The sequence below is a fragment of the Microcaecilia unicolor genome, chromosome 2 (genome assembly GCF_901765095.1).
Source record: "Microcaecilia unicolor chromosome 2, aMicUni1.1, whole genome shotgun sequence".
Lineage (NCBI taxonomy): Eukaryota > Metazoa > Chordata > Amphibia > Gymnophiona > Siphonopidae > Microcaecilia > Microcaecilia unicolor.
The window spans coordinates 551,478,768-551,494,230 of NC_044032.1; the positions used below are offsets into that span (position 1 = coordinate 551,478,768).

The window sequence follows — 15,463 nt, forward strand, 5'->3', positions numbered from 1 at the left end:
TGAATTTAAATGTATACCTATATCTTGGATCAACAATATGTGGTCTAATATAATATATCTTTTTTCCTTTTTTCTTTATTTCTTTCCTTTTTGGATATATGTCTATGAAAATTAGACTTTTGTAATGCCATTTATGTTTATGATGTAAATGTAATGGAAAATCAATAAATAGAATATTAAAAAAAAAAAAAAAAAAAAGAAATCAAACTGAGGGTGTATCCTAACCGGACTATTTGGAGAATCCACTGGTCGGAGGTTATGAGAGGCCACCTGGAGGTTATGAGAGGCCACCTTTGGGGAAAAAATTTTAACCTCCCTCCGACTGGCAAGTCATCCGACACAGGTACGTTTATGGCGGCTATGCTCAGCTGGAGCCAGTCAAAAGCCCGTCCCTTGCTTTTGCTGGGGAGCTGCAGGGGCCTGCCTGGGCGCATGCTGTTGACGCGAACGAGCGAGCTGGGGCTGAGCCTGAGAAGGCTGTCGGGAAGGTGGAGTGTACCTACGCTTATTGTAAGAATAGGGAACACTCCTCCTTCCCCGGAAAAAACGTCTACCAGTTGAGGTAGATACTGAAGGCGCCCGGTGGGAGAGATTATCGCCAAAAATGTTATTCCCCCGGCAAGGAACATCCGCAAGCTGCTGCTGGGTCCTACTGTCCAGGTCTGAGGCACGCAGCCATGAGAGTCTGCGCATCACTATACCTTGAGCAGCGGACCTGGATGCAATATCAAAAGTGTCATAAGCACCCCTGGACAGGAATTTACGACATGCTTTCAGCTGCCTGACCACCTCCTGAAAAGGCCTGACTTGCTCCACAGGGAGCTTATCCACCAGGTCCGCCAGTTGCTTCACATTGTTCCACATATGGATGCTCGTGTAGAGCTGGTACGACTGGATCTTAGACACGAGCATAGAGGACTGGTAGGCCTTCTTCCCAAAAGAATCAAGAGTTCTAAATTCCCGCCCCGGGGGCGCCAAGGCAAAATCCCTAGAACTCTTGGCTCTCTTGAGAGCGGAATCCACAACCATAGAGTCGTGAGGTAACTGGGTCCTCATCAATTCAGGTTCTTCGTGGACCCGATACTGGGACTCAACCTTCTTAGGGATGGTGGGATTAGTTAAGGGTTTCATCCAGTTCCTAAGCAATGTCTCCTTCAGGATATTATGCAAAGGAGCAGTGGACGACTCCTTAGGTGGCGAAGGATAGTTGAGGAGCTCGAGCATCTCAGTCCTAGGCTCATCCTCAGTAACCACCGGGAAGAGAATGCCCACAGACATTTCCTGGACAAAGGAGGCAAAAGAAAGGCTCTCCGGTGGAGAAAGCTTTCTTTCAGGTGAGGGAATGAGGTCAGAAGACCACACGACTCCTCGGATGAGAAATACCTGGGATCCTCTTCCTCCCCCCACGAGTCCTCCTGCTCCGTATCGGACAAAAGCTCTCGAACAGCAGTCCGTAACCGGGCCCGCCTCAACTGCGAGGAGCTATGTCCCCGATGGTGTCGTCGAGAGGCTGACTCCCTCAGCGGCGACAATGAACCTCCCTCCAACGACGTCAACGGGAAATCGACCTGGGTGGCAGCCGATGCCGCAAGCGGTACTGGTGCTGGAGACCTCACCACAGGCAATGCGCCAATTGGCGCTTCTGTCAACGGCACCGAGGGCGCAAGCACCCCCAGTGCTGATACAGACGGGCGCATCAGCCCTTCCAGGAGACCTGGAAGAATGGCTCGGAGGTGCTTGTCCAGAGTCTCCATCGGGAAAGGCAGGGGAGCCGGTAAAGGAAACGGAGGCAGAACCTGCAAAGGACGAGGAAGTGGCACCAGGCTGTTCATCGACCGACGTATCGACACCTCCTGAATAGAGGGGGAAGCAGTCCTCCAGGCGTCGATGCTTCTCGGGTGTTGAGTCCCTCGACGCCCCGGAGCTCCCGGTACCGTGTCGAGAAGGAGACCGATGCCAATGGCACGGAATGGCATCGGTACAAACGAGGAGGACGTGGAATCCAAACGCCTCCTCGGGTCGGGTCTGAAGATGGTCGGTCCCGATGGGCCTGCGAAGCAGGAGCCTTCGAGACAGGTGGAGACCCACTCGACAGCTCACTACTCCCAGCGTGCAGTGGGCTGCGGACAGCCATTACCTGCACTCCCGAGGTTGATGCTTGCTCCGGTGCCGACATCGACACCGCTAAACTCGGTACCTTTGTTGACGTCGAAGTACCGGGCAAAGCTCCAAACAGACGGTCCCGCTGAGCTTGTCTCGCCGCTTGTGTCCGCTTCTTGAAACTGAGACACAATTTGCAGGTGGCTGGGCGATGCTCGGGCCCAAGGCACTGAATGCACCACACGTGTGGATCAGAACCCGAGATTGCCCAGCTGCACCGACCGCACTTCTTGAAGCTGCTGGGAATCCTCGATGTCATGAATGGAAAAATAGTGGCGGCGAAGTCAAAGTCGGCGATGGTGCCAAAAAGAAGGCACAAAAAGGGAAAAACCCAAATGGGCGGCCTAAGACGGCCGCAATGGTGGCGAAACGAAACTTAGCCAGCCTAAACTAAAAGTCTAAGGAAAAAACTTGTTCTTTTTTTTTTTTAAACAACAGCTCAATGGAGCCAAAAGAAGAAGAAAGAAAAGGAGAAAACACGCGAAAATCGCGAAGAAAAAACCGAAGACTTCTCAGGACACGCTGAGAGGGACCAAAACACAGTCTCTCTCAACCGCGGACAAAAAGAAACTGATGTCCCCGCGCGATGGGCGGGAAGATAGCTCTAGCAAACTTTTGTTGCTAGGAAGATTTCCGGACCTCAGGGCTGCCGTGGGCGTCACCCATCAGTGAGAACAAGCAGCCTGCTTGTCCTTGGAGAAAGACCTGTATGGTCCATTCAGTCTGTCTAAGAAGATAAACTCAGCATAAGGTATGATGTGATATTACATATATGTACTTGATCTTGATTTGTACTTGCCTTGTTCTCCAGCTTCTTAAGTTGTCACTGAAGCCCCATTCCAGCCCGTGTCAACTTTTCCCTCCACCTCTCTGGTTTAGCTTTTCCCATGGAGGGAATGACTGATTACAGTTAAATTTAACAGTGGGGGACCTGCCAAATAAATCTGCAGGTAACACAGCTCTGAATTATCTTCATTTTATTATTGTATTGGAATTGCATACTAATTGTCTCTTGTGTATTTTTTAAAATAATAATTCAGAGACCTAACTGTTCCCTGTTAGAGAATACAGGAGCAAAGAGCTGTCCACAAGTAAATTAGCTACTGTGTCCAGTATGGACCCAGGGTGAAAAAATCTTGCTGCTGGATTTTGAATCAGCTTAGGCCTCTACCCAGCAACAGCAATCACACTTCCCCTCTCCCACCCCTCCACTCTGCAATGGGTGACTGTTGATGAATCAGGCATTTTGGGTCCAAGTGCATCCCAGGTTATGACCTTCCCTAGGAACTGAATGGCTATAATTTATTTTGCTGAAATATGAGTTAATGTAACATGCAATTTTTCAAACAATGTACAACATCGCCCTTTTCATTCACAAGGACATCTGGTGGAAAAAAGCAAAAGAAATTGGAATAAAGTCTACCCTAAAATTAAAAGAAGCCATTAACTGATCCTCCAAGTACAGAATTAAAAGCCTGATCATTTAAACAACTGTACCTGAAAGCCTTGACCTGTACTATTGCAGACAGAAACTCTTTGCTTCTCAAGGTTTCAATGAGGCAATGGATGGCAGTCTCTGTATTCACTTGATAGGCCTCTGGAATTTCTATTTCTTCAGTATAATTGTCTGAAGTCAGTTTTGCTTCTTTTAGGCAGGCCTCTAGTTGGGCAAGTTCTTCTGACATGTTTATAACCTATTGTGAGATAATTATATATTTTGATGCTCAGTTTTACCAACTACATTCTCTGCATAAAAATTCAAAAGGTAAGAAAAATACTATTAGTACAAATATAAATATATTGCAAGTATCAGAGCCATAATTTAAACCATACTCCCTTATGGATATAGTATTTACTAGCAATTGTGTAGAAAAGATCAAAAATGTGAAGCATACAGATAGTAATATTTCCTCCAGCATATGCTATTATAAAGGGTTTCTTATGGTAATATTTAAAAAACAAGTAAGGCAATATTACTTATACAATGATATGACAACGTATTTACCCTCTTCCTGATCTCCCCTATTATTGCATATATGTCACAATGAATGATTTCTGATCTTTAAACAAAATGTAATATTAGACAAAGGGTACCTGAGTAACACATAACATAATTATTAAATAATTACTTCATTTAATTAAGGAAGAAAAGCTATCCAATAGCCACATCACTTATGTGAAAAATAACTGCTCCCTAAACTTAATACCTGGCAGTATCATCTTTAGCAGCAATATCAGTCTTGCTGTTGAAGAATCTTGGCCCATTCTTCTTTGCAGAACTGCTGTAATTCTGACACAGTCATAGGATTTTGTGCATGAACTACTCATTTCAAATAGTGCCACAGCACCTGTATAGCATTCAAGTTAGGATTATCTTTTTGTATAAAGCACAGCTACGTTTATATTGCACTTTGCCAAAACTCAATCAGAATTTTAAAGAGAAGGTTTCAGAAATTTTTGTCTACTATATAGTTTGAAAAGATGTATTTTTCTTGGCAAGTTTTTGCTGTTTTGGTCATTCACCTCTGTTTTAGGTAGGGCACTGATAATACCTTTTTCTCTTCCTTTGAGCACCTATATCTTACATAGGAGACAGTTAAGGCCCTTGCTGGTCAGGAAGATGGTTTCCTCCAAGCTTTTATCCTCAGTTTTTCTCCTTGGTTAGGCAGTGGTTGCTGAAGTACTGGAATCCATTTACCAACCTTCCCAGGGATCAAGTGCATGTCTTCCTTTTTGTGTCTAACCTCTGCTACTTCTTAACTCAAATGTACTTGAACCTCAGACTGTACTAACTTGGTACTTTTTGATAATGCAGTAGATTTAAAATGGCACTGTTTCATGGCAGAGCAATTCATTCCTATCACTAACAGGATGGAGAATATTTTATATCACAGTATTTCTCATCTTTGAAGACTTCTTAAAAAAAAAGGCAACAATTGTACAATCATCCATTTTGAAGATCTCTACCTTGTTTATATCAATTTTTGCACTAAAACAATTAATATCTCTTACACTTTCTCTTCCTGTGCATGACATTCATGTCTCCTCCCCTTCTGTGTTCTGAGTGACATTACCTGAAGCATATCATAATTCTCTACACTGAAATTATTTTTGTCAAATAAGTTATGAAAAAGCTTATTGGAAAACAAAGCCTTGGCAGACCAACTAAGAATAACTAGTTTGGTTTACCTCGGCTTCTTTTTTAATTGTGTCTACTTGGCTGATAAGTTTGCAGTAGGCCTGGAACAGAAGCAGCAGTTGGAAATGCAGCTTGTACAGCCTCCGGCACAACTCCAACTCCTAGAAAGGAAAAGCAACAAAAAGCTGAAAATTTAGGGCATGTGATCCAGGGCACATAAAACAAATAGCAAATCAAAGCCAGTTTTTCCAAGATGGAATTTGCAATATTAGAAATGGTTATTCATTAACTGCAGAGAAAGAAATATGATTTAAAAATCTATTATTGTGAGAAGCTGATGAGAGGCAAATGAAAGCAACATCCTAGGATGATTTTGTAATAATAATTAAAATAGCATAGACCTGGAAGACAAAAGACTTTAAATTTTAAGAGAGGCAATAAAACTTCCAGGAGTAAAGTTTCAGAAGACATTTTACAAGCATTATAAACTAAGAAAGAAGCAGACACAATGTTTTTCTTGTTTTTGATGTTGCTACCAATATCAACAACAGATGATAGGGTAGGAAAAGAAAATGTAGTTCATAAAATCTGTAAGTCTATTGCTGGTTCTATAAAATATCTCTTGTTCTTTGGCTTAATAATTGTGCAATACAGAATGTGCAAATTAATTAATATTTGATCTAGAGGGAAGAACTGTGTTCTCCGATACAGCCATATACAAATTTATCAAATGTAAATTGTATAACAATCTTATTTAATGAAGCTGCAATATTAATATATATGTTTCTCTTTTTAATCTTAATTTATGCCACTGATCTCGGTTGCCAGTACACCGTATCTGTGTTCCACAGGAATCACTAGCATATGGAGGCACCACAGTCTGAGATTTTAAGAATGGCCTGTAATGGTCATATGTAATGTACCATATGACAACTATCAAATAGGATGCAAAGCTTATATTGCCTTCAATGCAGACATGGTATCATAAATTTAGTAATTTCTGAATTATATATGAACTACAAGACCTTGTTATCTAAATAGGACCAACAGTTTAGGGTTTAGAAACAGAGAAAACTAAAGCAACAGCAACTTTATGCTAGTCTATTATAAAACATTGCTAAATCACAATGGACAAGACAGATGTAGGTCAGTTTTTGGCCTGATATTGTTAAGCATTCTGTAAATCAAGAACCATCACTTACTGCTAGAACTTCCATTTGCTAAGCAAGAAGATGAGCAGGTCACAAAAATACAAAGGAAGAAAAAGATCAAGGATTAGTGTAGATAATCATTTTAACCAAAGTCACAGATGCCCCTGGTAGACGGCAGAACATTGCTTTTACATTTCAACTTCAAAGTCTAAACATAAAAATCCTGTTCATAAAAGTGGCATCATTTTTTTTTGTTTAGTTTATAGTATCAAAACAAGATAACTACACATATTTGGCATGAAATGCCATTTACAGGTTCGACAGTAAAGGGTACACAGCAGTTTTAAGCTGGAATTAGGGCTGCTGCAAGAGAATAATCTGAACCAGGTAAACTTTCATGCTTACATACCCCTCCCCATGAATATTTTGGTAATTCAACTCAAGAATTCCTAACACCAACCCTAAATGTATAACGGGATATTATACTTTTAAATAATAGAGGGCAAATTCCAAATGCTAAGATAAATAGGCTATTGGAAAACTGCTCATCCTTCTTGCGGTAAAATTGTACACCGATATTTCTTAGTTTGTGTGGCTGTCTGTACCTACTGTTTTGCTTTGCTTTCAGTGGCTCTTTTCTGTCCTAGACAACTACCTAATCTACTTCACAGTTATACTGGACCTGGATGTAATCTCACCTGCACATTTTCAGACAAGCAGAATTTTATAAACAGTACTAGAGAATAGTGCTATCCATCTATGAAGTAATGATGCCCAAAAAGGATGGCACTTATTGCTACTTACTGTCTTTGTTGGAAGAGATGTATACTTTTAACCAACAAGGTACTTCAATCTTGGAGGCTGTTTGCTAATGACAAACTACATAATCCAAACTACATAGTCTAATGTTTTAAAATGAAAAGACACTAACTTCTCCTCCCCCCACAAAAAAATTAAAACTATAGTCTGGAACTGTCAAACTGAACATTAAATTTACTTATAAAGTCCAAATAACCACTACTGTTTGTCAGCTAATCAGAATACAAGTTTCCAAGCTCATTCTTCTAGGCTATGTCCATTATGTTTAATTTATAATTCAATTGATAAAATGCAGGGCTGAAGATGCCTTCTGAAGTATGTTTTGCAAGTAAATGTCTTTGCACAATTCAGATCTAATTTTGAAGTATCATTATTTCCTCCTATATATACATCTAGGCATGAATCAAAAAAAGAAAAGAAAAACCAATAGTTACAACAAGTGTCAAAAGCATCATCCATCATGAAGAGCCAAAATCCCAAAGAATAAACACAATTCATTTATGTCTTCCATGTTTGACCATCTGTCTGGCTGTCTGAGAGCAAATTAATTCTCCAAAGACTTAATGGAAAAGGCCTGAGTTTGGCATGGGGAAAAGCAACATTGAATCTGAAAGCTGACCTAGGAGTTACAGAGAAAAAGTCTCCAAGAATGTCCAATGCATTCCAGTGGAACAGGTAGTTGCAACAGCTACAGAATTTGTTGTCAGTGACATCTAATGTCACTCTTTGTTTACTTTTTTTTTTAACCCAATGAAGGGGTTGGAAAGAATTCTGTGTTCCACACTCTGCATGTTTTCTCCACTTGCTTGTTTTTTCACACTTTTGGCATACCATAAAGCTTAAAGGGATATTCCTAAGATGGATGGGAGTACCATCACCTACCTTCATGCTAGTAACAGAGGAATGCACTGCACAACATGACGACAATGGACGATATGCTGTCGATAGGCTCTCTGGGCATAAACAGGTGTTTTTAATGTTATGGGAACTCTATATTCAGACACTATCCTTTAGGGCTTGAAGTAATGTGTGGAACATCCCATGATAAAAGGAAGGAGTTGGGGAGGAGAAGGTATAATGGAGGATCAGACAGGTGACTAGGACAGAATAGGGGGAAGCTTTTTACCATGGGTTGGGGGCTAGGACATGGAAGGGAATACTGTACATTCACCTGATGTTGCTAAATTGGGGTAGTGGTAGAAAGGAAGCAGAATATTTGTAACCATCTCTGGGAAAAGGTGACTAAAGTAGCAGATCCAAAATGCTGAGAATGGCTGATTCTTGATGTCATGGGTCCACAAATAGTCTGCAAAAGTTACATGTTTGAACTTATGTAACTTTTTATTCTTTCACATAAAAGGATGGGGTTTGGACTGTTGCATTACAAATTGTTTGCTCTAACAGAATTCATTAAAATTTTATTTTTTGTTTCTGGTAACTTTAGTCACCTTTTCCCAGGGTGGATTTCAAAGTGAAGGGGGGAGGGCAAAAAACCAAAATGAAGGTTTTGGTTGGAATTGTAATGTGTTAAGGGAATATGATGACCATGTACAGTGTGTTAACTTGTAATGCTTATACAATAATAAAAACAAAGTCTTAAATAACCTGGCTTTTTGATATATATTCAAATAACTCATCCAAAATATAGTTCATTAGAAACTATTTGCCACATAAATATTTTACAACGTTAATATTTGTTTAAAGTAAAACAAATGAAATTTGCTTTAAAATGCAAGGTTTGGAAATGTTAGTCTTTTAATTGGCTAATGTACTACACATGGAGCTGTAAGAATAGGACAAATTTCATCATAGTTATGGTGACAAATAATCTGCAGTCATCTTTTCAATATTTTATTCAACACACTTCAAAGTACAGTCCCTAACAGCAAAAGGGTCTATTCAGAAACTGCCTCTTCCCAATCACTTCTGAATGTTGAATAAATTATACTTGCTTGGTTTATCCTGTTGGGGGGTGTTCTGCAGTATCTTTCCATAGTTATGACACCAAAAATTTTTTTACCGTGCAGTAAGTTCACTTACCACCTCCTATCTGCAACAGTGACTGAGCAAGAGCTGAAGTGTGCAGTCCATGACCGTTTGCTGCCCAATAACAGACTATGCCAGTGACCTTCAATACCAAGGCCCGGGGGCAAATGGCGGCCCCCGGAGACCTCCAAGGTGGCCTCCATTGTCTTTCTGAGTTTTTTTCCTTAATACTCTGCCTCTCTAGGTAGGCTCAGGTCAGAAAGAAGATAGTGGATGGGGGAAAAGTCGCATGCCTGAAGGACAAGGCATTTTTCAATAAACAAAAGAGAATGCATTTGGAAATGCTCACAGCCTCAAGGATACCCCCTCCCCCCAATGAAGTTTGAAGGTGGTCTGGTGGGGATGGATGTCATTCACACACACTGGTCAGGAATGTTGTGGACCTGCATGGGAAAACATGTGGTGGCTCTCCTTCAACTCATTAGAATTCAAAATGACCCCAGCTTAAAAATGAATGAAGACCACTGGGCTATGCAGTTAGCATGTGCTGTCATGCCAGCACTATAACAGTTACTGCAGCCATGCACTAAGAGTTATTGTGCACTAATTAAGTTTAACTGCTTAGTATACTTTAGTAAAAAGGCTCTTAAGTTTCTATGATCACTAAATCCACATCACCTATGCAGGCAGGGCCATTTAGTAACAATTATGATTGTGGTTTTAACGATATAAAAATTATTCACTGAGAATTACTAATAAATCACTATTAATTTCACTCAGATTGTTTTCAGATGGTAATAATTTGTTATTATTATTTTTTTTTTATCTTGGTTCGTTTTGAATCAGGACCAATTCAGTGGTCTGGACTCTCCAACCCTTTTTTGAAACTATATGTACATATATATGCAGTCATTAAAAAAAAAAAGGAGGCTAAAAGAGACGACTGCCCATATAAACCTTTTGAAAAAGCAACCAATACCATAACATGTTGCTTTTCCATCAAACATATAAACTAAAAAAATTACACCATTGTAAAGGACATATCTTCTGCTACTATAAAAAAAATAATTCAATTTGTCATCCACATTAATGAGTGAAATTGGCCTATAATTTTGGACTAAGAGTGGGTCTTTGCCAAGCTTGAGTAAAACTATTAAAGTGGCTTCAGTAAAGGTTCTCCATACATCGCTTGTCTGTATGAGATAGTTAAAGAATGATCTGATTTAGGAGCTAATATAGGTTTAAAGGCATTGTAAAACTCAACTGTAAGGCCATCAGTCAGTCCATCCCAAACTAATTAGTCATGAGCAAATGGGTTTCATGCATGGAAGACATTCATAGGAAAATACCGGATTATTTGCTAACATTTTATTACATGCACAACAAACTCAGGTTCCCATGGTAGCTATCGGATTGGACAGTGAAAAAGCATTTGATCGCATAGAATGGCCCTATTTGTTTAAAGTATTAAACTGGTATGAGTTTGACTCACAAATCATTAAAATCGTGAAGATTTTATATACACTACCCTCTACTAAAATACAAATAAACAATATCACCTCAGAATCCTTTAACCCAACTAGATATAGCAGACAAGGATGCCCCCTATTCTCACTCCTTTTTAATTTAGCATTACAGCCTCTACTTCATGCCATCCATATCTCACCTTCATCAGTTACAGCTAAACTATCAGCTCATGCTGATGATATTTTGCTATATGCCACTCCTTCTTCAGTTCCTGCTATTTTAAACATTACTAATCAATAGTCTACATTTTTAGGTTATAAGCCTGATGCTCATTCTGAAATTATTAAATATGGTTTCCAATGGACACCCTCCTCTATAAAATATTTGGGTATACAGTTTGTCCCTACAATGGCAGATACACTATGTTTAAACTCAGAGATGCTAATAAAAATAATTAATGATTTAACTAACAAATGGTCTCTTTTAAGGTTGTCATGGTTGGGTCATTTGGACACAATAAAAATGATGATTGCTCCTAAAATTAATTCCATGTTAAGTATGATCCCGGTTTTCTTCAAGCCCTGTACTTACAGACTCATTGTAAAAACCTTATCCACCTCCCTGTGGGCTAACAAAACTCCACACATAGCCTTGAAAAGATTGAAAGCACAAAGTTCACATGGGGTATAAATTTCCCCAGCTTTCTGGATTATCGTACAGCATTTATTCTGACGGCCAGCAACTTGGATCACCTCTTCGGATCAATCTGCTGCTCTTCTATGGTGGCAATTTGAGGCCTCAAGATGAGTATTCCTTTATCCTTACTACCCTTCGCCAAAGTGGAAAAAAAATCAAACTAATTGAATCCTTTAGTCCACACAACACATCTTCTCAGATATAGACCAACATGTTACACTTCCTTGGTCACATACTAATCATATACCTATTTGGAACAACCAAATATTTAACAGTGTGGCGCAAGTCTGGTATATTATCTATCGATCAGCTGACAGAAGATTCCAGTTAGACCCCTTTCTCTACATTGAGTACAAGATATCTCCACATCATTATCATCACTGGATACAACTTAAACATCGTATTTCCACCAAGTTAACTATCTCAATATTATCATCTGATAAGCCAGGTGTGTGAGCACTGTGCCATTCTTCTCAAGCTAAAGGTAAGCCTGCTTCCGGCTTGGTATAAACAGCTGCAAGAATGGAAATATACTTCAATCCATAATACAGAAGACACATATCACTAATGTTGAAACGCATACCAGGAAATTTAGATGGAAAGCGTTGACCACAAATGCTCGCAGTCTAAGCAATAAAGTTCATGACCTTCAGGCCCTGATGTTGGAGGCAGACTTGGATGTTGCTGCAATCACAGAGACGTGGCTAAATGGTTCCCATGAACGGGATGCAAACATACCAGGCTATAATGAAGGATAGAGAGGGTCGTAAAGGTGGCGGAGTAGCTCTGTATGTGAGGAATGATATCACTGCAACTGAAATGACAGGGACCTGGGGAAAGGAAGAAGCGATATGGATCACCTTAAAAAGAGATGATAGAACCTCTGTTCACGTGGGTGTTGTCTACAGACCTCCGACACAATTGGAGGAATTAGATAAAGACCTGATCGCAGATATTCAAAAGTTGGGAAGCAAGAGAGAGGTGCTGTTGCTGGGAGATTTCAATCTGCCGGATGTAGATTGGAAGGTTCTGTCTGCGGAATTGGAAAGAAGTAGAGGGATCGTGGATGCTTTCCAAAGTGTTTTGCTCAGATAAATGGTGATGGAACCCACGAGGGAGGGAGCGACACTGGATCTGGTGCTCACAAATGGGGATAGCGTGTCAAATATCCAAGTGGGTGCCCACCTGGGCAGCAGTGACCATCAAACGGTTTGGTTTGATATAACAGCTAAAGTGGAGAGCAGCCACTCAAAACTCAAAGTCCTGGATTTCAAGCATGCAGACTTTAGTAAAATGGGGGAATACCTGAGGAAGGAGATGATGGGCTTGGAGGAAATACAAGAAGTGGAAGGACAGTGGTCCAGGCTAAAAGAAGCTATAAATAGGGCCACGAACCTTTATGTAAGGAAAGTAAATAAAAGCAAGAGAAAAAGGAAACCGATATGGTTCTCCAAGCAAGTGGTTGAGAAAATAAAGGCTAAAGAGTTGACGTTCCAGAAATACAGAAAAACTCAAGAAAAGGAACACATGGAGGAATACCGGATGAAAATGAAAGAAGCCACGAGAGAGATACGATTGGCAAAAGCGCGAGCGGAAGAACAAATGGATAGAAATGTAAGGAGGGGTGACAAAACTTTCTTCAGGTATATTAGTGAAAGGAAAATGACTAAAAAGGGAATTGTGAGACTAAAAGATACTGCGAACCGCTATGTGGAAAATGATGAAGAAAAAGCAAATTTGCTAAATAGATACTTTTGTTCTGTTTTCACAGAGGAAAATCCTGGAGAAGGACCGCGATGGACTGGAAATAATACAATTGAGAATGAAGTGGATAGAGCACCGTTCACAGAAGAAAGTGTGTATCAACAACTTGAAAAGCTAAAGGTGGACAAAGCCATGGGACCGGACGGGATCCACCCCAGGATATTGAGGGAGCTCAGAGAGGTTTTGGCGGGTCCTCTTAAAGATTTGTTTAATATATCCTTGCAGACGGTTTATTTTGGATGCGAAATTGGAGAAAAGAGCTGGGCCCCAAACATATGCTGAAACACTTGTGCAGCAAGCTTCAACTGTGGTTAAAAGAAAAAGGAAATCTATGCCTTTTGCAGTGCCATTGATTTGGAGAGAGTCAAAAGACCATATCAGCAGTTTTTACTTCTGCATAGTGCCTCCAACTGGAAAAGGTTTGTCAAAGAAGAAAAAGTGGACTGTGCAATATTCAAGCATTCCACCAGCTATACGCCCAGTACTCCATGGAGAAGAGCTGCCAGTTTGTAATGTACCAGGATCATTCTTGAATTTGATGAGGAACAGGATGAAACCTCTGGTCCTGAACCATCAAAGTCACATGATCCAGATTTCCTTCCATACTCTTCATTTGAGCCATACTTTATAACACAAATGAATGACCTTGCCAGGCACTACCTAAGAGTAAGGCAGAACTATTTGGCTCTAGACTACATCAGTGGAATCTCCTGGCAGCTGATGTTAGGGTTTCTGTGTTCCATGACCATAAAAAGGATCTTATCCCGCTCTTCTTTATGGAAAGTTGATCTTGTAGCCTGCAACAACATTGATGGTCTAATAGCAGCCTTCAAAATTGTTCATGATCCAGATGAATGGAGAATGTTCATGGATTCAAAGACCAGTCTTAAAGCTGTCTCATGGCCTAATGACAAAGTTTTTGCCATCAATTCCATTTGGTCATGCACTTCATATGAAGGAAACCTATGACAACATGAAACAACTTTTGAGGTGCATAAACTATGACCAGCATTGGTGGCAGCTTTGTGGCGTCTTGAAGGTTGTTGCTTTCTTGCTTGGTCTGCAGACTGAATATACAAAGTACTGCTGTTTTCTCTGTGAATGGGATAGTCATGTAAGAAATTTCCACTATATCAGGAGACACTGGCTGCCAAGACAATCAATGGAGCCTGGGAGGAAAACTGTTCAACATCCATCTCTTGTTGAATCAAGGAAGCAGAGGCGTAGCGTGAGCCTGGAAAAATGGAGCAATTAAGGACCCATGCAGCTGTGGGGAAGGGGGAGAGAAGAAGAGAGATATGTAGGACCCAGGCCTGGGGGGCTAGGTGGAAGGAGAGATGCTGAACTGGTAGGTGGGGAGACAGAGGGGGAGAGATGCTAGACTTAGGGGGTGAACACAAGGAAAAAAAAGAGATCTGGATCAAAGAGGAGGGAGAAGAGAGGGGCCAGCTGTTGGACTTCGGGGGTGGAGAGAAGAGATAGAGACTGGACCAGGGAAGAGATTCTGGACCAAAAGAGGGAGGAATAAAGCGATGCCAGACAAGGGAGGGTGAGCAGAAGGAAAAGACATGGGGAGGAACAAGGACACAGAAAAGATGCTGTCCATTGAGGGAACAAGGGGACAGGAACAGGGACACAGAGGAGCAATACTGGACACAAGGGAGGGATAGGAACATAGAGGTGGATACCGGACAAAGTAAGATAGGTACACAGAGATACTGGACATGAGGAGATGGGAGGACAGGGACACAGAGGAGAAACACTGGACAGGACAGATAGCGACACAAGAAGTGTCAAAAGGACAGGAGACCCTGGAGAAGGTTAAGAAAAGATTGATAAAAGCAGAAAGACACTAGGACCAAAGGAATTATCAGATCAGAAATGGAGAAAAAAGTAATTTTTTCCTAAATATATTATTTCTATTATGTCAGCTTTGGGAAATATGCATCCTCCCTCCCTCGGTGCCTACTACCTTGAAGTGATAGTGTAATAGGGGAGTCCATCTCAATTTTTCCACCCAGGGCTCTGGAGTCCTAGCTATGCCAATGCAAGGAAGATTTTTTTTTTAACCATCCTTACACATCAAGCTGAGTTTAATGAAGAACTTTATCAAGGCCATGGACAAGACAAAAGCAGCTTTCAACTACCTCCATGGAAAATGTGCTATCCTTTCCATGCACAGGGCCCAAGAGACAGGCAGAGCTCCAGAGTCTCAATGTGTAGATGAGGCGATGGTGCAGGGAGGAGGGTTTTAGATTTGTAAGGAACTGGGCAACATTCA

The 15,463-nt window shown here is 40.9% G+C and overlaps 1 protein-coding gene across 1 annotated transcript in view; it reads right to left on the bottom strand.

Annotated features, from left to right (window-relative positions):
* Positions 1-15,463, bottom strand: part of FRYL (FRY like transcription coactivator) — a 655,466-nt gene that overhangs the window by 7,097 nt on the left and 632,906 nt on the right. The window contains 3 exon segments of the mRNA XM_030191364.1: positions 3,658-3,854; positions 5,350-5,460; positions 6,502-6,519. Coding sequence (XP_030047224.1) covers positions 3,658-3,854; positions 5,350-5,460; positions 6,502-6,519 — 326 coding nt within the window.